This window comes from Chamaea fasciata, unplaced genomic scaffold, assembly GCF_029207755.1.
Source record: "Chamaea fasciata isolate MVZ Bird 193981 ecotype frontalis unplaced genomic scaffold, bChaFas1.0.hap1 SCAF_3, whole genome shotgun sequence".
Taxonomy (NCBI): domain Eukaryota; kingdom Metazoa; phylum Chordata; class Aves; order Passeriformes; family Sylviidae; genus Chamaea; species Chamaea fasciata.
The window spans coordinates 112,798,854-112,822,505 of NW_027094088.1; the positions used below are offsets into that span (position 1 = coordinate 112,798,854).

Genomic DNA, 23,652 nt, shown 5'->3' on the forward strand with positions numbered 1-23,652 from the left:
CACGGGCTCCCCGAGCAGCTCCCGTCCTCCCTGGGATCCTTCCCAAGCCGGATCCGAGGCAGACGGAATGAAATATTCAGGACTCGTCTGTTCCGATTCCGAGCGTGTCCATAATTCATCGGGGCCCTGCTCCCTCCCTTCCCCGATGGAAAGGAAAGGAAAAAAAAAAAAAGGGAATTTTTCTGGGTCATCCGTAATTTTATCGGCCCGGAGGAGCAGCTCCGGTTTCCAACCCCGGCCAGCCGGCCCCGCACCCGGAGCTGCCTCAAATCCCGGGATCAGGGAGGCCGGGATGCTCCAAAGCCCGGGAGCCGGCAGGCTCTGCCCTCGTCCCAAATTCCAGGGATGCCTCCTGAGGCCATTCCAGGGACGCTGGGGTGGTGGTGAATCCCGTGAATCCGGTGGCAGCAGGGAAGTTTTCCAAGAATTCCAGCGGCGTGTGGCCCGGGAAATCCCGTTTTCCCTCCTCCGCTCCCTCAGCCTGTGGACGCTGTTTGGATCCGTGGGCAAGTTCTGCTCCCGGGGGGCGGGAGAGGGGTTGTTTTTTTTTTGGGAATGGCATCTCCATCCATCCATGGATCCATCCCTCCATCCGTGGATCCAACTGACCTCCATGCTGGTTTTGTCCCCACTTCCAGACCCCCCCCCCGGAAAGGCGGGATAAGGACATCAGAGCCATCCCACACTTTTCGCCCCTTTCCCGGGGAATTTTCCTGCTTGGGATCCCACCTGGGATCGCGGGAAGGATTTGGGTGGAACGGGACGAGCTCCAAAGCTCCGTTCCCACCCAAAGCATTCCGTGGTTCCGTGACCTGCTGCCCATGGACCAGGGACAGTCCCCGGGCCTTGGATACCACGGCGGGAATTCCGTAGGGAAAAAGCCGCTTTGGGATCCCTCAGCTGCATCCCAGGAATTCGGGTTCCCAAATCTCCTTCTTTCCTCATTCCCTTGGAGCTGCTCCTCTCGCCTTCCTCTTTCTCCGCCCATCTGGGACCTCACCTCTCCCTCTTCCCGAGGAAAATGGGAAGAGCCGAGCTCCTCGGGCAGCAAAGCCCTTTCCCCTTCCCTAAATCCCTTCCCAAATTCCCAAACTCCCCAGTTCCTTTCCCGAATTCCCTTTCCCTTCGCCCTCTTCCCAGCCTGGATCCCGAATTCCCGACATTGCTGGGGCTGAATCCCATCGGAATTCCCGGTTGGAATTCCCAAATTCCCGCTGGAATTACCGTTTTCCATTCCCAGCTCCGTGTGCGTCGCCGTGGAGGCGCCAGAGCAGCTGCCGATGGCTGAATTGCCAGATTAATTCCCAAATTAATTCCCAAATTAATGAATTCCCAATTTAATTCCACATTAATTCCCACATAAATGATTTCCCAATTTAATTCCCAAATAATTCCCATTGTCATTCCAGCTCCGTGTGCGTCGCCGTGGAGGCGCCGGACCAGCTGCCGGTGGCTGAATTCCCAATTTAATTCCCGAATTAATTCCCAATTTAATTCCCGAATTCCCGATTTCCCGTCGCTCTCCCCCAAAACCCGGCGCCGGCGGGTCGGAAAATCCCGGGATTTTCCCGTCCCGTTGCTCCTTTCCAGGCTGATCGGCACGTTCCGGATGGTCCTGCAGAAGGTGGTGGCCGAGGGGCAGCTGGAGGTGACGGACACGCTCATCGACGACAACAATTCCGCCATCCAGGTGGGCCGGAATTCCCGGGATTTTCCTTCGGGCCGCCTGTCTGAATCCGTGGGATCGGGGATGTGGGATCCCCGGCTCGGCTTGATCCCGTTATTCCCGGTCTGAAAAGGGGATGAGGCGGCCGGGAATGTTCCGGAGGAGCCGGGATTGGAAAAGTTTTGGGATGGGGGAAAAGCGGGGACGGATCCGGTTTGATCCCAGCACGGGACACGGGCGAAGCGGAGCCCGGGGTGGAATCACGGAATTCCCGCCTGGATTGGGTGGGAAAGGAGATTAAATCCCGTCTCGTCCCAACCCCGACACCTCCCGCTATCCCAGGCTGCTCCAGCTTTTCCTTGGACGCTCCCAGGGATTCTCTGGGAATTCCTTCCCAAGATCCCACCCCGAGCTCCCCTTTCCCGCCGGGAATTCCATTCCCTCATTCCCGGCCCCTCCAGCCCTTTATCCCAAATCCCAGCTCTCCTTTCCCTCTGGAAAAGACTCCGAGGATTCCCGGGATCCTTCCCTGAGCCGGCTGCACATTCCCGGCTCTCCCAGCCTGGGATTGGATCCATCCCAAATCCTCTTTGGGAAGGAATTTTGGGAATTCCCTGGGAACTGGGGACTCCAGGAAGGGCCTCCCCTCTTCCCTTTTCCATCCTCGAATTCCATCAAAATCCCTCGGGATGGATCCTGAGTGTCCTTTGTCATGGATTCATGGAATGGTTCGGGTCAAGAGGGACCTTGAAGCTCATCCAGTTCCACCCCCTGCCAGAGGGCAGGGCTGGGATTTTGGGAGGGAATTCCTGGAATTCCCAGAGGAGCTGGATCCCTGGAATTTTTCCAAGGCCGGGTTGGACGGGGATTGGAGAATCCTGGGATAACGGGAGGCGTCAGGATCGGAACGAGGCGGGATTTAAGGTCCCTTCCCACCCAAACCAGCCTGGAATTCCAGGATTCCATCCCATCCCGGGCCGGGAGACCATCAGGAATTCCTTCGCCACCGGGGAATTCGGGAATCTTCAACTCCCACCCCTCGATTTTCCTCCCCGCCCTGAGGGATCCTCAAAAAAAAAAACCGGGATTTTTCCTCCTTTGGGAAGCGATCTCAAATCCGGCCACTTCCCAAATAATCAGAGAACAGCCGGAATTTTATTTTATTTTATTTTATTTTATTTTATTTTATTTTATTTTATTTTATTTTATTTTATTTTATTTTATTTTTTTATTTTATTTTATTTTATTTTATTATTTTTTTTTTCCCTGAGCACATCCGCGCGTTTTCCCTCCCTCCCCAGCACCGAATTCCTGGTTTTTTTTTATTGGTTCGATTCCCTCTATTCCACCCGGGAAAAAAACCCCCAAAAAACCTCTTTAATAAAATCCCGGCCTCTCCTCCCTCGGAAATTCCAAGGATTCCTCACACTTCTCCCTGTCCTTGGTGCTGGATGCGGCTTCCCGGGGAAAACAAAAAAGAGGGAGGAGAAGGCGATTTTCAATGGAATTTCCCGGCCCTTGGATTTTCAGGATCAGCGGCAGCCGCGTTTCCAAGCGGGTTCCCGACAACTCCGTTTCCATGGGAAACGTCTCCAGGAGGGGGGGGGATGGGAAGGAAAAAAAAAATTCCTTTCCCTGATCCTTTCCCTTTCTTCCCTCGGGATGAGGGAGGGGGCGGGATTCTCATCCTGCTTTTCCCACAGGGCTGGGAACGATGGGATTCCCAGGGATTTTTTTTTTTTTTTTTTTTCCCACGGGATCCAAAAATTTGGGAAAACAGAGTCGGGGCTGCTCCGAGGGCTGGGAATGTCCAGCTGGGGGAAAGAAGGATCCAAGGAATCCTTGGAGTTTTTCCCAGAGCTTAAAGAGGCTCCAGGAGAGCCGGAATTTTGGGATAAAGGGCTGGAGGGGCAGGAGGCAGGGAATGGAATTTTTACTGGGAAAAGGGGAGGCTCTGGGGTGGGATTTTGGGAAGGAATTCCCGGCAGGGCTGGAATTCCCGGACAATCCCCGGCAGTCTCCAAGGAAAAGTTGGGATCAGGAAAAGTTTCAGGGATTTCAATTCCTTTTCCCAGCTCAACCCCGAAGCAATTTCTGGGAACAGCCTCATTTCATTTTCCCATAATGGCACCCAAAGGAAAAACCGGGAATTGTTTTCCTGGTTTTTTTTTTTGTTTAATTTTCCCCCATCCCCGGCAGCTCCTTCCCTTCTATTGCCTCGGCCAGGAGCAGATGAAAAACTCCGGGAGCAAAATTGCCTCGGCCGCATCCAGGTGTGAAATTCCAGCCGCCTTCAATCTCCTAGAAAAAAAAAAACCCAAAAAAAAAACCCCCAAGGGGCGGCTCAGAATTAATTCTTTTTTTCCCTCAAAAAGCAGGAAAAAAAAAAATAATTCCATAAAAACCTCCATGAAAAACCCCTCAGGGAAGGACCAAAATCCCCGCCCGGTTTCCTCCCCCTCCCTTTTCTCTCCTCGTCCCATTTTTTGGTTTCCTGTGGTTGTTCCCAAAGGGAATTTTCCGCCGGTTCCATCCCGCCCCCCCCGATCGTCTTTCCAAGGGATCATCCCACGGATTTTCCCCGGGGATCCCTCCGGGGTTTTTCCCGCCCTGAAAGGGTTTGTTAAAACTCTGGGATCCGCCTGGAAAAGGGATTTTCGTTCGTTGGTTTCGAGCCCAAGAGCCGCAAAAGGGGAAAGCTCCGAAAAGGCCGAGCCCGAGCCGCGGTTTGAGCCTCGCCGCCGCCCCGCCGCTTGGCGGGGGTCGGTCGGTTGTTTCATTTTATTTTATTTCATTTTATTTTACCTTATTTTATTTTATTTTGTTTTATTTTACTTTATTTTACTTTATTTTATTTTATTTTATTTTATTTTATTTTATTTTATTTTATTTTATTTTATTTTATTTTATTTTATTTTACTTTATTTTATTTTGTTTTATTTTATTTTATTTTATTTTATTTTATTTTACCTTATTTTATTTTATTTTATTTTACTTTATTTTATTTTATTTTATTTTATTTTATTTTATTTTATTTTATTTTATTTTATTTTATTTTATTTTATTTTTATTTTATCTTATTTTATTTTATTTTATTTTATTTTATTTTAAGTTTATTTTATTTTATTTTAATTTAATTTAATTTAATTTTACTTTATTTTATTTTATTTTATTTTACTTTATTTTATTTTATTTTATTTTATTTTATTTTATTTTATTTTACCTTATTTTATTTTATTTTATTATATTTTAATTTAATTTAATTTAATTTAATTTAATTTTATTTTATTTTATTTTTATTTTATTTTATTTTATTTTATTTTATTTTATTTTATTTTATTTTATTTTTATTTTATTTTATTTTGTTTTGGTTTGGTTTATTTTGCTTTACTTTACTTTATTTTACTTTATTTTACTCTATTTTATTTCATTTTATTTCATTTTATTTCATTTTACTTTGTTGGTTTTTTGGTTTGGTTTGGGATTTTTTGTGTTTTGTTTCGTTTTGTTTTGGGTTTTTTTTCTTTTTTTGGTTTTGTTTTTTGGTTTTTTTTTCTATTTTTTTGTTTTGTGGGGTTTTTGTGGGTTTTTGTTTTTGGTTTTTTCTTTTTCTTGGTTTTTTTTTTTTGGGTTTTTTGGTTTTTTTTGTTTGGGGTTTTTTTTCCTTTTGGTTCGTTTTGGGTTTTTTTCTCTTTTTTTGGTTTTGTGTTCTGTTTGTTTTTCTCTTTTTTGTTTGTTTTGAGATTTTTTTGTGGGTTTTTTGTTTTTGGTGTTTCTTTTTCCTTTTTTGTTTTGTTTTGGGTCTTTTTGTGGGTTTTTTTGTCACGGTTTTTTTTTTCCTTTTTTTTTTTTTTTGTTTAGTTTTTTTTTTAATTTTTATTTTTTTCTTTTCTTTTTTGGGGGGATTGTTTTTCTTTGTTCTTTTTCTCTTTTCTTTTCTTTTCTTTTCTTTTCTTTTCTTTTCTTTTCTTTTCTTTTCTTTTCTTTTCTTTTCTTTTCTTTTCTTTTCTTTTCTTTTCTTTTCTTTTCTTTTCTTTTCTTTTCTTTTCTTTTCTTTTCTTCTCTTCTCTTCTCTTCTCTTTTCTTCTCTTCTCTTCTCTTTTTTTTTGTGGTTTTTTTTTTTTTGTTTGTTTCGTTCTGATTTTTCCCCCATCCTCCAACACTTCGGAGGTCACAGGAGGGAGAAAATCAGCTGTGAATCACTCCAATTCAGATTTTACCCAAAAAACCAAACCCCAGCAGAGAAATCAATCCAAAGCTTCCCCCAGAGCTCCGTTCCCAGCCGGGGCTGAGTCACCCCTCGCCCGTCACGTGCGGAATTATCATCATCATCATCATCCCCCAAATCCTGGATTTTTCCATCCCTCCATCACCCCCTCGTCCAAAAAAAAAAAGAGAATTTCTCGAAGAAATTTCCCCATTCCTCCGCTTTTTAACCTTTTTTTTTTTTTTTTTTTTGCGTGTGTGAGTTGTTATCTAAAATCCATCATTTCTGAACGCGAAATAACAGATAATTTCTCCATGGGAGCGGAGTGGAGGTGGGAAAGTGATTTAATTTTCTTTTTTTTTTTTTCCTTGTACTTTGATCTCGGCGGCAGCTGCTGCTTTTCAAAAGAGAGACACTTTTAAGGAGAGAAAATTGGAGGGTTTTTTGTGGGTTTTTTTTTTTTTTGCTTTTTTCCCCCCATTTTCTTTGTCCAAATTTGAGCTTTTAGAAGGACTTTGCCCCCAGGGGTGAAACCGCACGGGTTGGATCGCGTTTGGAATCCGGGGGAAGATTTTAGGGAGGGAAAAAAAAATTTAAAAAGGGAAAAATAAAAAGGGAAGATATTAGGGAGAGGGAAAAAAAAAAAAGGAGAAAGATTTTAGGGAGGGAAAAAGAAAAAGGAAAGATTTCAGGGAGGGAAAAAGGAAAAAAAAGGAAAAGATTTTAGGGAGGGGAAAAAGAAAAGGGAGAGATTTTAGGGAGGGGGAAAACCAAAGGAGAGATTAAAGAGTTTAGGGAGAGAGAAAAAAAGGAAATATTTTAGGGAAAGGAAAAAAAAGGGAAAGATATTAGGGAGAGGAAAAAAAAAAAGGAAAATTTTAGGGAGAGGAAAAAAATTTAAAAAAGGATTTTGGGGAGGGGAAGGAAAAAAAAAGATTTTAGGGAAAAAAAAGTCTCGGAAAAGCTCCAAACCTGAATTTGGGGATCCCCGGAGTAAGTTGGGAAGGGCCGCAGGGAAAAGGGAGAGGGACTCGCTGGGAGCTGGTTCACGGCAGGGGGTTGGGATTCGAGGCTGGATGTGGGATTTTGGGAAGGAATTCCCAGATTGGCTGTGGCTGCCCCTGGATCCCCGGCAGTGTCGCAGGGCTCGGAGCAGCCGGGGACAGTGGGAAGTGCCGGCATTGGGAAGGGATGAGCTTCAGTGTCTCCCCTTCCCAGCCGGAAGATTCCATGGATTCACAGTTCCCCGTCTCCGGGGCCTGGAGATCCCTGAGGCTGCTCCTGGGACATTCCAGGAGTTCTGTTCCCACTTTTCCTGGTGGATCCCCCTCCCCCTTTCCCTTCCCATGGAATTCCCGCCGCGTTTCCCGCCGGAAAGGCAGGTCTGGGAACACCAACCTTCCCGGTTTTATCCCTCCCATCCCAATTTTTCCCAGATCTGGGATGTGTCAGGGGTGGAGAAGGGAAGGCCTGCCAAAGGAGCCGGGAGCGTTTTCCGCCCCCAAAGGAATTTTAAACCAAAGCCTTTCCCCGGATTCCAAAGGAAATTCGGATTCCAAAGGAAATCCGAGGAAGGGCTTTAGGTTAAAATTCCTTCGGGAATTCCCGAAATTAACGAAATTAAATTCCCGAGGTCCACATCCAAAAGCCGGAATACGGAGCCCTTCTCCTTTCTTTTCTTTTATTCCCACCAGGTTTGGGTTGGTTTTTGTTTTGTTTTTTTGGTTTTTTGGGACTTTTTGGGTTTTTTGGGGTTTTTTTTTTTTTGGATTCCTGGCAAATTCCAGCAGGAGTTTGCTACAGCCCGAGCCAGGCGTTCCTCGGAGAGCAAAAACCCTCCGGGAATTCTGGGCGAAAACAGGGATAAAACCCCATTAACGGCCCTCCCCAGGGAACCTTTCCCATCCCGAATTCCCAGCTGGTCTGGTCACGGATCCCAGACCGGGAGATCCCAGCCCCAGGACTGATCCCCAGGGATGCCCATTCCCAAAAAAAAAAAAAACCCGGAGACGGGGCCAGGCCGGAGTAAAACCCCACAAATCCACGGATTCCCGATATCCCAGAGGTAAAATTCCCGACGAACCCGCGGAGCGCGGGGGACGCAGCTCCACCAGCTCCCGCCGCTCCCGGGGCCGCTCCCGGGGTGTGCAGCTCTTCCCGAGTTTTTCCTGGGATTAATATATGTTCAATGATATTGGAAAATAATATAATGTTATACACGTGTAGAAATAAGGAGGTACGGTATGGTATGGCATGTTGTATTATATTAGTTTATGAGATAATATTATATAATCGTGTTTTTATAATCATAATATAATAGAATATATAATATGACATAATATAATATAATAATGTATAATGATATAATAATAGATAATAATGTATAAAATAATATAATAATATATAATATAATACAATATAATACAATATAATATAATATAATATAATATAATATAATATAATATAATATAATACCATATAATATAATACCATATAATATAATATAATATAATATAATATAATATAATATAATATAATATAATATAATATATAACATTATATAACATTATATAACATTATATAACATTATATAATATTATACAACATTATATAACGTTATATGACATTATATAACATATGGGATATATTAATATATAATAATGTAGTAATGTGTAATAAATCGATATATTATATATTAATATTATATTATACGATATCATATTATGTTGTGTTAAATCATGTTATGTTATATTATAATATCATATAGCATAACATAACTTAATATTATTTTATGATATGTTATGTTATATCATGTTATATCATATCACATTATATTATATTACATTACATTACATTATAACATATTATATATATTATATTATATTATATTATATTATATTATATTATATTATATTATATTATATTATATTACATTACATACTTTACATTACATTACATTACATTACATTATATTATATTATATTATATTATATTACATACATTACGTTACATTACATTATCTTATATTATATTACATTACATTACATTACATTATATTATATTATATTACATTACATTACATTATATTATATTATATTATATTATATTATATTATATTATATTATATTATATTACATTATATTATATTATATTATATTACATTATCTTATCTTACATTACATTCCATTCTATGATCCTTTACAGTCCGTCCTAAAATCCACCCGGCCCCGCTCACAAACCGCTGTTGGTTTCATTTGCCGTTCACCGGCTCTTTCTCCCGACTGCTCCCGTTCCCCCACTGCGGTTAGTCCCGCCCAGTCGCAAACACAAACTCAGTACCTTTGACCTTAAAGTTGGTTTTTTTCCTGTTTTCTCACAGTGGAAAAATTCCCAATTTTTTTTTTTTTTCCTACCGGCTACCTGTTTACCTGTGGCGTCCCCTGCTTTTCTTGGGAATTGTCTTTACTTGGCAAAACCTGTTTTTTTTTTTGTCGTCATTCCTTTGCTCCAGCCGAAAAAAAATTTCTTTCCTTTCGACTTAAACTTTATTTTCTTGGGCCATCCAGTGACCGTTATCCGGCAGTTTCCAGCCTGAAGCTCCTTTTATTCCTCTACATCAAAGCTAGATTTTGTTTCCAAAGAAAGGAAATGCTCAGCGTTCATTCCTGTAAAACTTTTCCCGATCAAATTCCGTCCTCTTTCTGTCCAGGACCACGGACAGATCCCTCTGCGGCCAAGAGCCGCTCTCCGCGCTCCCAGGGACAGGGAAACTTTGGGATCAGCGAGGCTAAAATAATCTAAACTCTGGGATCAGCGAGACTAAAACAGCCGAAATTTTGGGATTAGTGAGGCTAAAATAGCCAAAACTTTGGGATCAACGAGGCTAAAACAGCCAAAACTTTGGGATCATTGGGGCTAAAACAGCCGAAACTTTGGGATTAGTGAGGCTAAAACAGCCGAAACTTTGAGATCAGCGAGGCTGAAATATCCAAAACTTTGGGATTAGTGAGGCTGAAACATCCAAAACTTTGGGATCAGCGAGGCTAAAACAGCCAAAACTTTGGGATCATTGGGGCTAAAACAGCCGAAACTTTGGGATCAGTGAGGCCAAAACAGCCGAAACTTTGGGATTAGTGAGGCCAAAACAGCCGAAACTTTGGGATCATTGGGGCTAAAACAGCCGAAACTTTGGGATTAGTGAAGCTAAAACATCTGAAACTTTGGGATTAGTGAGGCTAAAACAGCCGAAACTTTGAGATCAGTGAGGCTGAAATATCCAAAACTTTGGGATCAGCGAGGCTAAAACATCTGAAACTTTGGGATCGTTGAGGCTAAAACAGCCGAAACTTTGGGATCAGTGAGGCTGAAATATCCAAAACTTTGGGATCATTGGGGCTAAAACAGCCAAAACTTTGGGATCGTTGAGGCTAAAACAGGGTGAAAAATCGTAGCTTTGGGTTTTCGGAATGGAAGTAGATGGAGGCAAGACAGAGAACTCCGGGCGGTGTCTTAATTCTTCTCCTTCTTCTGCTTCTGCTTCTTCTTCTTCCATTTCCTGCTGTGACGGAGGCACAAAGACACTGGTCGAATGTGGGCGACGTAGAAAGTCGCGCGTCTAGAATTGGCAGGAATTATTGGGACAGAATTGTAAGAACAGTACGTTTCAAGAGTTAATTAAGAGAATTAGGAGAAGTTAATTAAGAGAAGTCCGTAAGAGACCTTGGACGCGAGGTCTTGTGCCCTTGGCAGAGGTTTTCTTCAGCGTGCTGAGCTTGGTGTTAACAGTGCGTTGACCTCCAGATAAAAAAATTGATAAGCTCCTTTCAAGAGCTCCAGATAAAAAATTTGATAAGCTCCTTTCAAGACCATCAGATAAAAAATTTGATAAGCTCCTTTCAAGAGCTCCAGATAAAAAATTTGATAAGCTCCTTTCAAGACCTCCAGATAAAAGATTTGATAAGTTCCTTTCAAGACCTCCAGATAAAAAATTTGATAAGCTCCTTTCAAGACCTCCAGATAAAAAATTTGATAAGCTCCTTTCAAGACCATCAGATAAAAGATTTGATAAGCTCCTTTCAAGACCTCTAGATAAAAAATTTGATAAGCTCCTTTCAAGACCATCAGATAAAAGATTTGATAAGCTCCTTTCAAGACCTCCAGATAAAAGATTTGATAAGCTCCTTTCAAGACCTCCAGATAAAAGATTTGATAAGCTCCTTTCAAGACGGAGCTGCGAGATCCGCTCTTCTCTCCAACTCTGGCACGGGACTTTGGAAAGGAAAAAAAAACCCCAATTAGGGGAATCTTGGACTCAAAACACAAGACTCTTCCAATTTTGTTTTTTTGATTTCCCGGGATATCCCACGGGCACTGAGCGTGTCCTCCCCTGTCTTGCAGACCAGCGTCTCCATCGAGATCCGCTACCAGGCCCTGGACGGGACGGTGGGCACCTGGAACGACAAGGAATTCCTGGAGACGCCCGGCGTGCACTCGGAAGGGGACGGCAGGTATCCCTCGGAGACCGACAGCCTCCTGTCCGGCCCCCGGCACGGCTCCGACGGCCCCCCCGGGAAATCCAACCCGCAGTCGGCGGAGAGGAGCTTCAGGAGGTAACGGGAGGCGGAGGTCGTGGGTGTGGGGGTTTGGGGGGGGAGGGTGGGATTGGGAGGGGGTGGATTGTTGGGAAAGGGAGGAGTTATCCCAGTTGTCCATGGAGGTGATCCATGGGAGAGCGCCAGGTGATGGTGGGATCCAGGTGGATCCATGGGAGAGCGCCAGGTGAGGGTGGGATCCAGGTGGATCCATTGGAACTGCTCCAGGTGAGGGTGGGATCCAGGTGGATCCATGGGACAGCTCCAGGTGATGGTGGGATCCAGGTGGATCCATGGAACATCTCCAGGTGAGGGTGGGATCCAGGTGGATCCATGGGACAGCTCCAGGTGATGGTGGGATCCAGGTGGATCCATGGGACAGCGCCAGGTGATGGTGGGACCCAGGTGGATCCATGGGACATCTCCAGGTGATGGTGGGATCCAGGTGGATCCATGGAACATCTCCAGGTGAGGGTGGGATCCAGGTGGATCCATGGGATATCTCCAGGTGAGGGTGGGATCCAGGTGGATCCATGGGATATCTCCAGGTGAGGGTGGGATCCAGGTGGATCCATGGGATATCTCCAGGTGAGGGTGGGATCCAGGTGGATCCATGGGACATCTCCAGGTGTGGGTGGGATCCAGGTGGATCCATGGGACATCTCCAGGTGAGGGTGGGATCCAGGTGGATCCATTGGAACTGCTCCAGGTGATGGTGGGATCCAGGTGGATCCATGGGATATCTCCAGGTGAGGGTGGGATCCAGGTGGATCCATGGGACAGCTCTGGGTGAGGGTGGGATCCAGGTGGATCCATTGGAACTGCTCCAGGTGATGGTGGGATCCAGGTGGATCCATGGGACATCTCCAGGTCATGGTGGGATCCAGGTGGATCCATGGGACATCTCCAGGTGATGGTGGGAGATAAAAGGTCTGGATGGGGATTGCTGGTGGATCCATGGGACAGCTCCAGGTGAGGGTGGGATCCAGGTGGATCCATTGGAACTGCTCCAGGTGATGGTGGGATCCAGGTGGATCCATGGGACATCTCCAGGTCATGGTGGGATCCAGGTGGATCCATGGGACATCTCCAGGTGATGGTGGGAGATAAAAGGTCTGGATGGGGATTGCTGGTGGATCCATGGGACAGCTCCAGGTGAGGGTGGGATCCAGGTGGATCCATTGGAACTGCTCCAGGTGATGGTGGGATCCAGGTGGATCCATGGGACATCTCCAGGTCATGGTGGGATCCAGGTGGATCCATGGGACATCTCCAGGTGATGGTGGGAGATAAAAGGTCTGGATGGGGATTGCTGGTGGATCCATGGGACAGCTCCAGGTGAGGGTGGGATCCAGGTGGATCCATGGAACAACTCCGGGTGAGGGTGGGATCCAGGTGGATCTATGGGACAGCTCCAGGTGAGGGTGGGATCCAGGTGGATCCATGGGACAGCTCCAGGTGAGGGTGGGATCCAGGTGGATCCATGGAACATCTCCAGGTGATGGTGGGATCCAGGTGGATCCATGGGATATCTCCAGGTGAGGGTGGGATCCAGGTGGATCCATGGGACATCTCCAGGTGAGGGTGGGATCCAGGTGGATCCATGGGACATCTCCAGGTGAGGGTGGGATCCAGGTGGATCCATGGGACATCTCGAGGTGAGGGTGGGATCCAGGTGGATCCAGCACGTCCTGGTGCTCCAGGACAGAGCTGAACTTCCAGGATTGTAGCCCATGGAGAGAAAATGTCATTCCATGCAGATCCCGAGGGGATAAAAGGTCTGGATGGGGTCAGGTTCCACTGGTGGATCCATGGGACAGCTCCAGGTGGAAGTGAAATCCCACACCAGGTGATTCCCGCCGGGAATTCCTGAGGGATCCCACGGTGACACGCCCAGTTCCTCCAAGGGCTATCCCAGTTTTCCATCCATGCGGGGATCCCAAGATTTCCTCTGTGACCAGCCCCCGGACGGGAACGATCCCAGGGGCTGAATCCCAACATTCCAAAGGTTCTGGGGACCGGGAATGCCCCAGGTGACTCCAGCGGGATGAAGGATGAGCTGGGATCAGTTCTCCACGAGCCTGTGGATAATCCTTGGATGGTGCTGGAGTCCCCATCCAACCGGAGGCCTCCAAGGAATTCCTGGAATTCAAGGAATTCTGATGCTCTGGGCTGGGGACAAAGTGGGGATCAGGCATGGCTTGGACTCGACGATCCTGGAGGGATTTCCCGGCTCCTGGGATCTCGTAAATCCAGGGGAATTCTGTAAATCCAGGATTCTGTAAATCCAGGATTCTGTAAATCCAGGGAAATTCTGTAAATCCAGGGGAAATTCTGTAAATCCAGGATTCTGTAAATCCAGGGAAATTCTGTAAATCCAGGATTCTGTAAATCCAGGATTCTGTAAATCCAGGGAAATTCTGTAAATCCGGGGAAATTCTGTAAATCCAGGGGAATTCTGTAAATCCGGGGAAATTCTGTAAATCCAGGATTCTGTAAATCCAGGATTCTGTAAATCCAGGGGAAATTCTGTAAATCCAGGGGAATTCTGTAAATCCAGGATTCTGTAAATCCAGGGAAATTCTGTAAATCCAGGGAAATTCTGTAAATCCAGGGAAATTCTGTAAATCCAGGATTCTGTATATCCAGGGAAATTCTGTAAATCCAGGGAAATTCTGTAAATCCAGGGGAATTCTGTAAATCCAGGATTCTGTATATCCAGGGAAATTCTGTAAATCCAGGGGAATTCTGTAAATCCAGGGGAATTCTGTAAATCCAGGGGAATTCTGTAAATTCAGGATTCTGTAAATCCAGGGGAATTCTGTAAATCCAGGGAAATTCTGTAAATCCAGGGTTCTGTAAATCCAGGGAAATTCTGTAAATCCAGGGAAATTCTGTAAATCCAGGGGAATTCTGTAAATCCAGGATTCTGTATATCCAGGGAAATTCTGTAAATCCAGGGGAATTCTGTAAATCCAGGGGAATTCTGTAAATCCAGGGGAATTCTGTAAATTCAGGATTCTGTAAATCCAGGGGAATTCTGTAAATCCAGGGAAATTCTGTAAATCCAGGGTTCTGTAAATCCAGGGAAATTCTGTAAATCCAGGGAAATTCTGTAAATCCAGGGGAATTCTGTAAATCCAGGATTCTGTATATCCAGGGAAATTCTGTAAATCCAGGGGAATTCTGTAAATCCAGGGGAATTCTGTAAATTCAGGATTCTGTAAATCCAGGGGAATTCTGTAAATCCAGGATTCTGTAAATCCAGGATTCTGTAAATCCAGGGGAATTCTGTAAATCCAGGAAATTCTGTAAATCCAGGGGATCTCTGTATATCCAGGGGAATTCTGTAAATCCAGGGGAATTCATGGAATGCTAAGGTGGCTCTCCAGGCAGCTTTCCGGAATTTTTGGAGCCTGTGTCGTCCAGGGTGGTTTTGTGATTCCCCACTCCGGGATCTCTTGAATCCATTGGAAAAAAGGGAACAGCTGGAAGAGGGGAGACACCAGCAAAGCCCTGAAATTTATGGAATTCTTAAGGAATGAGAAGGAAGTGGGAGATGGGATCCTGGTGTCACCCAGGGCTCCCTCGGGAACATTCCCTGTGGATCAAACGCTTCCGTGGGGACGGACAAAGGAGGGCAATCCCTGTGCTCCCAAATCATGGAATATCCGAACCTTTTCGGCTGGAAAAAAACCCCTCTGAGGGTTCAAACATTCCCCCAGCACTGCCAAATCCCCAAATCCGCACAGCCTGGAGCTGCGAATCCCAGCAGAGCTCCTTTTCTCTCCGTCCCGTTTTCCCCCGTTTTGGGCTGCATTCCATCCGGGATTAGCACTTGATTGTGGTGGGGGGAGTTAAAAAGGGGGAAAAAAAGGGGAAACAAAGAGGGAAAAAAGGGAGAAAAAGGGGAAAAAGAGGGGGAAAAGGAGGGGAAAGGGAAAAAAGGGGGGAAAGGGGGGGAAGGGGGAAAAGGGGGAAAAGGGGAAAAAAAGGGGGAAAAGGGGAAAAGGGAAAAAAGGGGGGAAAGGGGGGGAAAGGGGAAAAGGGGAAAAGAGGGGGGAAAAGGGGAAAAAAGGGGAAAAAGGGGGAAAAGAAAAAAGGAAAGAAACAGGAAAAAAAGGGGGGGAAAAAGGGGGGGAAAAAGGGGGGGAAGTGGAAAAAAGAGGGGGGATAGGGAAAAAAGGGGAAAAAGACAACAAAAGGGAAAAAAGGGGAAAAGAGGGGGAAAAGGGGGGAAAAAAAGAAAAAAGGGGGGAAAGAAAAAAGGAAGAAACAGGAAAAAAGGGGGGAAAAGGGGGAAAGAGGGGGGAAAGGAAAAAAAAAGGGAAAAAAGGGGGGAAAAGGGAAAAAAAAGGGGAAAAAAAGGGGGAAAAAAGGGGGAAAAAAGGGGAAAAAAAGGGAAAAAAAAGGGGAAAAAAAGGGGAAAAAAAAGGGGGGAAAACCCGGGGAAAATCGGCATTTTCCTCACAGGCAAAGGGGGGAAAAAGGGGGGGAAAAAATGGGGGGAAAAAGGGGGAGAAAAAAAGGGGAAAAAGGGGACAGCCGGCATTTTCCTCCCAGGCGGAGGGAATATCCCTCCAAATGCCCACGTCCCGCCCCAGGGCGGTTCATGAACTGGGGGGAACGGGGCCGAATCCAGGGAATTTTCCGGCAAATCGGGCCGCCAGGACTCGCTTTTCCGGGCGGGTTGTCTTGGTTCAGGGCGAATGTGGGGGGGAAAATTCCGAACGGGAGAGAAACTCCGCTCTCGGCTGGTTTGGGATAAAAAACTTCCTGGGAGAAAAGCAGGAAAAAAAAAAGCCCCCAATATATATTTGACCAAAAAAAAAAAAAAACCAAACAAAAAACTCACAAGCAGAAGGAACAAATAATAATAAACTAAAAGTAAAAATAATATTATTTACACATTAAATTATGTATTAAATTAATATGTACTATCATAGATAAATAATATACAATAATATATTATTATATAATATATAAAAATACAAAATAAATAAATAAAAATTTATTTAAATATATATAAAAACATAAATATAAAATATAATATATTAGTATCTATTATTTTATATATGAGATACAGTATATAATATATATATTATATATAATAGAAATAAAGACATAAATACAAAATAAACAAATAAAAATATATTAAAAATAGAAAAAACAAATATAAAATATAAGATATAAATATAAGATATAAATATAAATATAGATATAAATATAAATATATAATATATAATTGATAATAGATAATAGATAATATATATAATATATAATACATAATCTGTAATATATAAAATATAAAATATAATATATAATATACTACATACTATATACTATATACTATATACATTATGTATTATGTATACAGTATAATGTAATATAAAACATAAATATTATATATATAAACTATATGTATAAATAAAAATAAAACAAATATATATAATATATATTTTTAATGTGCACATATATATATAACATTTATTTATATTTATTTGTTTTATTTATTTTAATATATTTATATAAAATAAAATTCTTTCGCCGCTCTGAAGAGAGATGGCAAAAGTGTGAGAAGTCCTTGCTGGGATTTCTCGCAGGTTTTTCAGTCTCTTATCGGTTCCAATCCCTTCCTCTGCTGGGCTTTTCACTCCAGAGGGAAAAGGAAAAGGAAAAGGAAAAGGAAAAGGAAAGGGAAGGAAAGGAAAGGAAAGGAAAGGAAAGGAAAGGAAAGGAAAAGGAAAGGAAAGGAAAGGAAAGGAAAGGAAAGGAAAGGAAAGGAAAGGAAAGGAAAGGAAAGGAAAGGAAAGGAAAGGAAAGGAAAGGAAAGGAAAGGAAAGGAAAGGAAAGGAAAGGAAAGGAAAGGAAAGGAAAGGGAAGGAAAGGGAAGGAAAGGGAAGGAAAGGAAAGGAAAGGATTCCTCCTCTGGAATTCCGGGATGCACCATGGATGCTCCATCCCCTCGTGGAAGTGTCCAAGGAAATGTTGGATGTGGTTTGGAGCACCCTGGGATAGTGGGAGGCGTCCTTGTCCATGGCTGGATGGGATTTAAGGTCGCTTCCCACCCGGACCAGTCTGGGATTTGAGGATTCCAGGGAATTCCAGGGAATTCTGCTGGATGGCTCCAGGATGGGTTTTCCAGTGTCTCCTCAGATGAATCCTGTGGGATGCATGGGATTAAAGCAGGAAATTAGGGATCCGGGGGGAACTTGGAGCCTAAAGTGGCTCCAGGAGAGCTGGAATTTTGGGAAAAGGGCTGGAGGGGCAGGAGGCAGGGAATGGAATTCCCAGTGGGAAAGGGGAGCTGGGGGTGGGATCCTGGGAAGGAATTCCCAGAGAATCCCTGGGAGCGTCCCTGGGTGGATTTGGATCACCCCGGGATCGTGGGAAGTGTCCCTGGGATGGGATTGAAGGTCCGTGGATCCCATCTCAAACCATTCCAGGATTCTGGGATCCAGGACACTCAGGATCCATCCCGAGGGATTTTTATGGAATTCGAGGATGGAAAAGGGAAGAGGGGAGACCCTCTCTGGAGTCCTGAATTCCCAGTGAAACCCTTTGATCCCGAAATTCCCTCCCAGAGAGGAGTCGGGATGGGGCCGGATCCAATCCCAGGCTGGGAGAGCTGGGAATGTGCAGCCGGCTCAGGGAAGGATCCCGGGAATCCTCGGAGCCTTTTCCAGAGGGAAAGGAGAGCTGGGATTTGGGATAAAGGGCTGGAGGGGCCGGGGAGGCAGGGAATGGAATTCCCAGTGGGAAAGGGGAGCTGGGGGTGGGATCCTGGGGAGGAATTCCTGGCCGGGCTGGAATTCCCAGAGGAGCTGCAGCTGGCGCCATTTTAGGAAGAGTTTTGGGATTTGCCGAGCCTGGGGCGTGCAGAGCCGTTGGAATTTGGGAACAATTCCTTCCTGGGAAGGGAAGGGGTGGAGCCCCCCATCCCAGCTGGGATTCCAAATCCCCGTGGATTTGGCACTCGGGGCGACGGATCAGGGCTGGCCTTGGAATTCCTGGGAATGGCAGGACTTGGAGAGCTTTCCCAAGCCCAAAGGACTCGGTGATTCCCGGGATTTCGGAGTCCCAGGAAGGACAGGGGGCTGACGCCCGCGGAATTCCCGCCAGGATGGAAGAGGAGGAGTTGTATTTCCACAGCGAGGACGAGCTCCTGGGAGAGGGGGATTCCCTGAGCCAGGGATCCCTGGACGCCAGGTAGGGAGAGCCGGGCCTCGCTCCTCGCCTTTTCCCGATGGATTTCCCACCGGAATCGGCCTCGGATTCCCATTCCCGGGCTGCCGGTGGGGAGGTGGAGCCATGGAACAGCTGGAAAAGCAGCCCTGGAATGGGATCCAGCCCTTTTGAGGTGCCAGGGGCCGTCCCCGGATCCCGGGATCGGCCGTTCCCCGTGGGAACGAGCTCCCCGGGTGTGTGCACGGAGGTTTTGTTTGCTGTGGCTTTTCCTGGAGTGACGACAGAGTTTGGGGAGCAGCCAAAAGAACGGGAATTTCCGGTGGAATCCCAAGGATGGTCCCGGGGAGGAGCGTTTTGGGAAAAGCTCCTGAATTCCTGTGGGATGAGGAAGGACGTGGAGGGGCTCGAAACAACGGGATTTAACACTGGGATGGGGCAGAGCTGGGCCAGGGGATCCTGTAGGAAAAGAATGGAAAATATCCCATCCCATCCCATCCCATCCCATCCCATCCCATCCCATCCCATCCCATCCCATCCCATCCCATCCCATCCCATCCCATCCCATCCCATCCCATCCCATCCCATCCCATCCCATCCCATCCATCCCATCCCATCCCATCCCATCCCATCCCATCCCCATCCCATCCATCCCATCCCATCCCATCCCATCCCACCCCATCCCACCCCATCCCATCCCATCCCATCCCACCCCATCCCAATCCCATCCCATCCATCCCATCCCATCCCATCCCACCCATCCCATCCCATCCCACCCATCCCATCTTTTCCCTGGCTGGGGCTCAGATTCTGCTGGACATCAGGAATCCTGGATCATCCATCCCAGGATTCCCCGGATCAATTCCGGCTGGGAGGGGCGGGAATTCCCCCCCCAGCCCTTTCTCACGGACGAGGGAGGACGTGGAGATAAAAGTTGGGAGATTCCCAGAGCAGAGTCCTCTAAATGAAGTTTTTTGGGATAACAGGGATAGAGGCGCCCAGGCCAGCAGCAGGAAGGGGGTGATGCGGGGAATTCTGGAAATGCAGGGAATTCCCTGGGATGGGAAAGGTTTATCCCCCATCCCAAAGAATTCCCAGGTTTCGGCACCGCCGGGGAGGGCCGTTAATGGGGTTTTATCCCTGTTTTCGCCCAGAATTCCCGGAGGGTTTTTGCTCTCCGAGGAACGCCTGGCTCGGGCTGTAGCAAACTCCTGCTGGAATTTGCCAGGAATCCAAAAAAAAAAAAACCCCAAAAAACCCAAAAAGTCCCAAAAAACCAAAAAAACCAAAACAAAAACCAACCCAAACCTGGTGGGAATAAAAGAAAAGAAAGGAGAAGGGCTCCGTATTCCGGCTTTTGGATGTGGACCTCGGGAATTTAATTTCGTTAATTTCGGGAATTCCCGAAGGAGTTTTACCCTAAAGCCCTTCCTCGGATTTCCTTTGGAATCCGAATTTCCTTTGGAATCCGGGGAAAGGCTTTGGTTAAAATTCCTTTGGGGGAGGAAAACGCTCCCGGCTCCTTTGGCAGGCCTTCCCTTCTCCACCCCTGACACATCCCAGATCTGGGAAAAATTGGGATGGGAGGGATAAAACCGGGAAGGTTGGTGTTCCCAGACCTGCCTTTCCGGCGGGAAACGCGGCGGGAATTCCATGGGAAGGGAAAGGGGGAGGGGGATCCACCAGGAAAAGTGGGAACAGAACTCCTGGAATGTCCCAGGAGCAGCCTCAGGGATCTCCAGGCCCCGGAGACGGGGAACTGTGAATCCATGGAATCTTCCGGCTGGGAAGGGGAGACACTGAAGCTCATCCCTTCCCAATGCCGGCACTTCCCACTGTCCCCGGCTGCTCCGAGCCCTGCGACACTGCCGGGGATCCAGGGGCAGCCACAGCCAATCTGGGAATTCCTTCCCAAAATCCCACATCCAGCCTCGAATCCCAACCCCCTGCCGTGAACCAGCTCCCAGCGAGTCCCTCTCCCTTTTCCCTGCGGCCCTTCCCAACTTACTCCGGGGATCCCCAAATTCAGGTTTGGAGCTTTTCTGAGTCTTTTTTTCCCCTAAAATCTTTTTTTTTCCTTCCCCTCCCTAAAATCCTTTTTAAAATTTTTTTCCTCTCCCTAAAATTTTCCCTTTTTTTCCCCTCTCCCTAAATATTTCCCTTTTTTTTTCCTTTCCCTAAAATATTTCCTTTTTTTCTCTCTCCCTAAACTCTTTAATCTCTCCTTTGATTTTCCCCCTCCCTAAAATCTCTCCCTTTTCTTTTTCCCCTCCCTAAAATCTTTTCCTTTTTTTTCCTTTTTCCCTCCCTGACATCTTTCCTTTTTCTTTTCCTCTCCCCAAAATCTTCCCCTGGATTCCAAACGCGATCCAACCCGTGGGGTTTCATCCCCGTGGGCAAAGTCCTTCTAAAAGCTCGGATTCGGACAAAGGAAATGGTGGAAAAAATGCCAAAAAAATTAAAAAAAATGCCCAATTCCCTCTCCCAAAAAATTGTCTCTTCGACCCTCCCAGGGAAGATTCCCATCCCAAAATCCCATCCAAATCCAGCCTCTTGCCGGATTTTAAAGTTTAAAGCCTTTCCCCCCCTTTTCCTGGCGTTCCATCCCGTATCCCAAATCCATTCCTGGACATGGGCGACCTGATTTAATTTCACATCAAGGATTTTGGGAATCGTGCGGCGGAGCTGACGGTTCCAGGCGAGGCGGATCCATCTTTTCCTTGGATCCGGGCTGATCCCTTGGTCCGGCACTGGGAATTTTTTTTCCCTTTCATTCCCCTCTTTCCCAGGATGTCCCTCTGCTCGGGAATTTCCCCAAAGAAATTTTTTCCCCCCCAAAATTCCCAAGGGTTGGGGAAGGGTTTTCCATCACTGGGATGACGGCAGCGCTTTCCAAGGGTTTCCAAGGGTTGGGAATTCCCCCTTTTCCTCCTTCCAGGAATCCCGGCCCAGGGCACAGCATCCCGCCCATTCCCGCTTTTTCCTTTGGGATTTGGGCAAACCCATCCCAAAGGAAAGGAAAAAGGAGGTCAGGCAGGAGGGAACCACTTGGAAAAAGTGGGAATATCGGCCAAATATTCCCCCAGAATCCAGTCTGGGACAAAGCTGGATGGTGTGGACGCAATGGGGGGAATCCTGGGATTCCAGCCGTGCATGGAGTGCTTTGCTGTGCCGGAGTGTTCCCGAGGTTTTTTTTTTCCCTGGATTATAAAACAACGGAAGAGCTTTTTATCCTCAAATCACAGCCGGGATTTTTCCTCTCTCCCCTGTGAATTCCCAAGCCTTGGAGACGAGGCGGAAGAAGATCAGCATTCCAGGTAAATCCCCGCAGCAGATCCTCTTCCCTCCTCCCCCAGGGCTGATCCACCCCCAAAGAAAATTCCTAAAATCCAGGAATGCTTGGACCTGTTAAAGATTCCGATTCTGTGCTTCCCTGGGGGATCCCAAGGTCGGAATCCGCTCGTCCCACGCACAATCCAGGGGTGAAGGAGCCGGGAACGGGAGGCGGAACATTCCCAAAAGGCTTTGGCCCCTTGATTCCCATTGGGAATTTTAACCAAAACAGATCCATGGGAAAAAAAAAAAAAGGAAAAATCACAGGAGAGGATCCAGAACGGGGAAATAACGAGCTAAAAATTCCAACTTGGATAAAAAAATCCCAGGAGATGGGAGGACCTTGGAACCAGGACAGGATCCATCAAAAGCTGGACTTGTGTTTCCAACGAGGGAAAAAAAAAAAAAACCAGGAAAAATTCGATATTGGGAAGGAATTCCTGCCTGGGATGGAATTCCCAGAGAAGCCATGGCCGCCCCTGGATCCCTGGGAATGTCCAATTCCAAGCTGGAGAACCTGGGATAGAGGGAGGCGTCCCTCCCCATGGAATGGGACGAGCTTGAAATCCCTTTTCCAACCCAAACCAATCTGGGATTGTACAATTCCACGATTTATTCACCGGCACAGACTCACCCTTGGATTCCCAGGAAAAGCCGAGAGGGATTGGAACTTCCAGAGGCAGTTTGAGCTGCCAAAAAAATCCCCAGCTGAGCCCAGCTCCCGACCCGCTGGAAACTGAGATCCCGGGAACCCGATAGGGGCTGTCCCTGAAATATTCATGGCGAGGACAGAGCTCGGAGCCGAAAGGAATCTGCTCCCGGTGAATTATTGATGGGAGCTTTTCTCCCGTGTCCCGGCGGGATCCGAGCCTTGTCCGACTGCCTGTCGCTAATTGTCCCTCTGGCACCCGCTCCAAGGTCGGGATCTGTGCCAGGCGGCCGAGAAACTCGGGATGAAAAATCCCCACGGGCTGCCCAGGGCACTCCTATTCCCATTCCCATTCCCATTCCCATTCCCATTCCCATCCCCATTCCCCATTCCCCATTCCCATCATCCCCATTCCCCATTCCCATTCCCCATTCCCATTCCCCACTCCCATTCCCCATTCCTATTCCCATTCCCCATTCCTATTCCCCATTCCTATTCCCATTCCCATCCCCCATTCCCATTCCCCATTCCCATTCCCATTCCCATTCCCATCATCCCCATTCCCAATTTCCCATTCCCATCCCCCATTCCCATCATTCCCATCCCCATTCCCCATTCCCATTCCCATTCCCATCATTCCCATTCCCATCCCCATTCCCCATCCCCCATTCCCCATTCCCATTCCCATCATTCCCATCCCCATTTCCATCATCCCCATTCCCATTCCCATTCCCCATTCCCATTCCCCATTCCCATCATCCCCATTCCCATTCCCATTCCCATCATTCCCATCCCCATTCCCCATTCCCATTCCCCATTCCCATCATCCCCATTCCGCATTCCCATCCCCCATTCCCATTCCCATCATCCCCATTCCCATTCCCCATTCCCATCCCCATTCCGAGGACGTGGCACTTGGGGACACGGATCAGTGCTGGGAATGGCTGGAATTTGGGATGGTGGGAAATTCATCCGTGTCCAAAGAGGTGAGAAGGGTCCAAAATTCCCAAATTCCATGCGG

At 46.5% G+C, this 23,652-nt stretch overlaps 1 protein-coding gene across 1 annotated transcript in view; it reads left to right on the forward strand.

Moving 5' to 3' along the window:
• Positions 1–1,553: 1,553 nt before the first annotated feature.
• The window catches only part of OTOF (otoferlin), a 99,540-nt gene continuing 77,441 nt past the window's right edge, over positions 1,554–23,652 (forward strand). The window contains exons 1-2 of the mRNA XM_066180163.1: positions 1,554–1,690; positions 11,271–11,482. Of these exons, the coding sequence (XP_066036260.1) occupies positions 1,610–1,690; positions 11,271–11,482 (293 nt within the window). The 5' untranslated portion in view covers positions 1,554–1,609. The remainder of the gene's footprint in view (positions 1,691–11,270; positions 11,483–23,652) is intronic.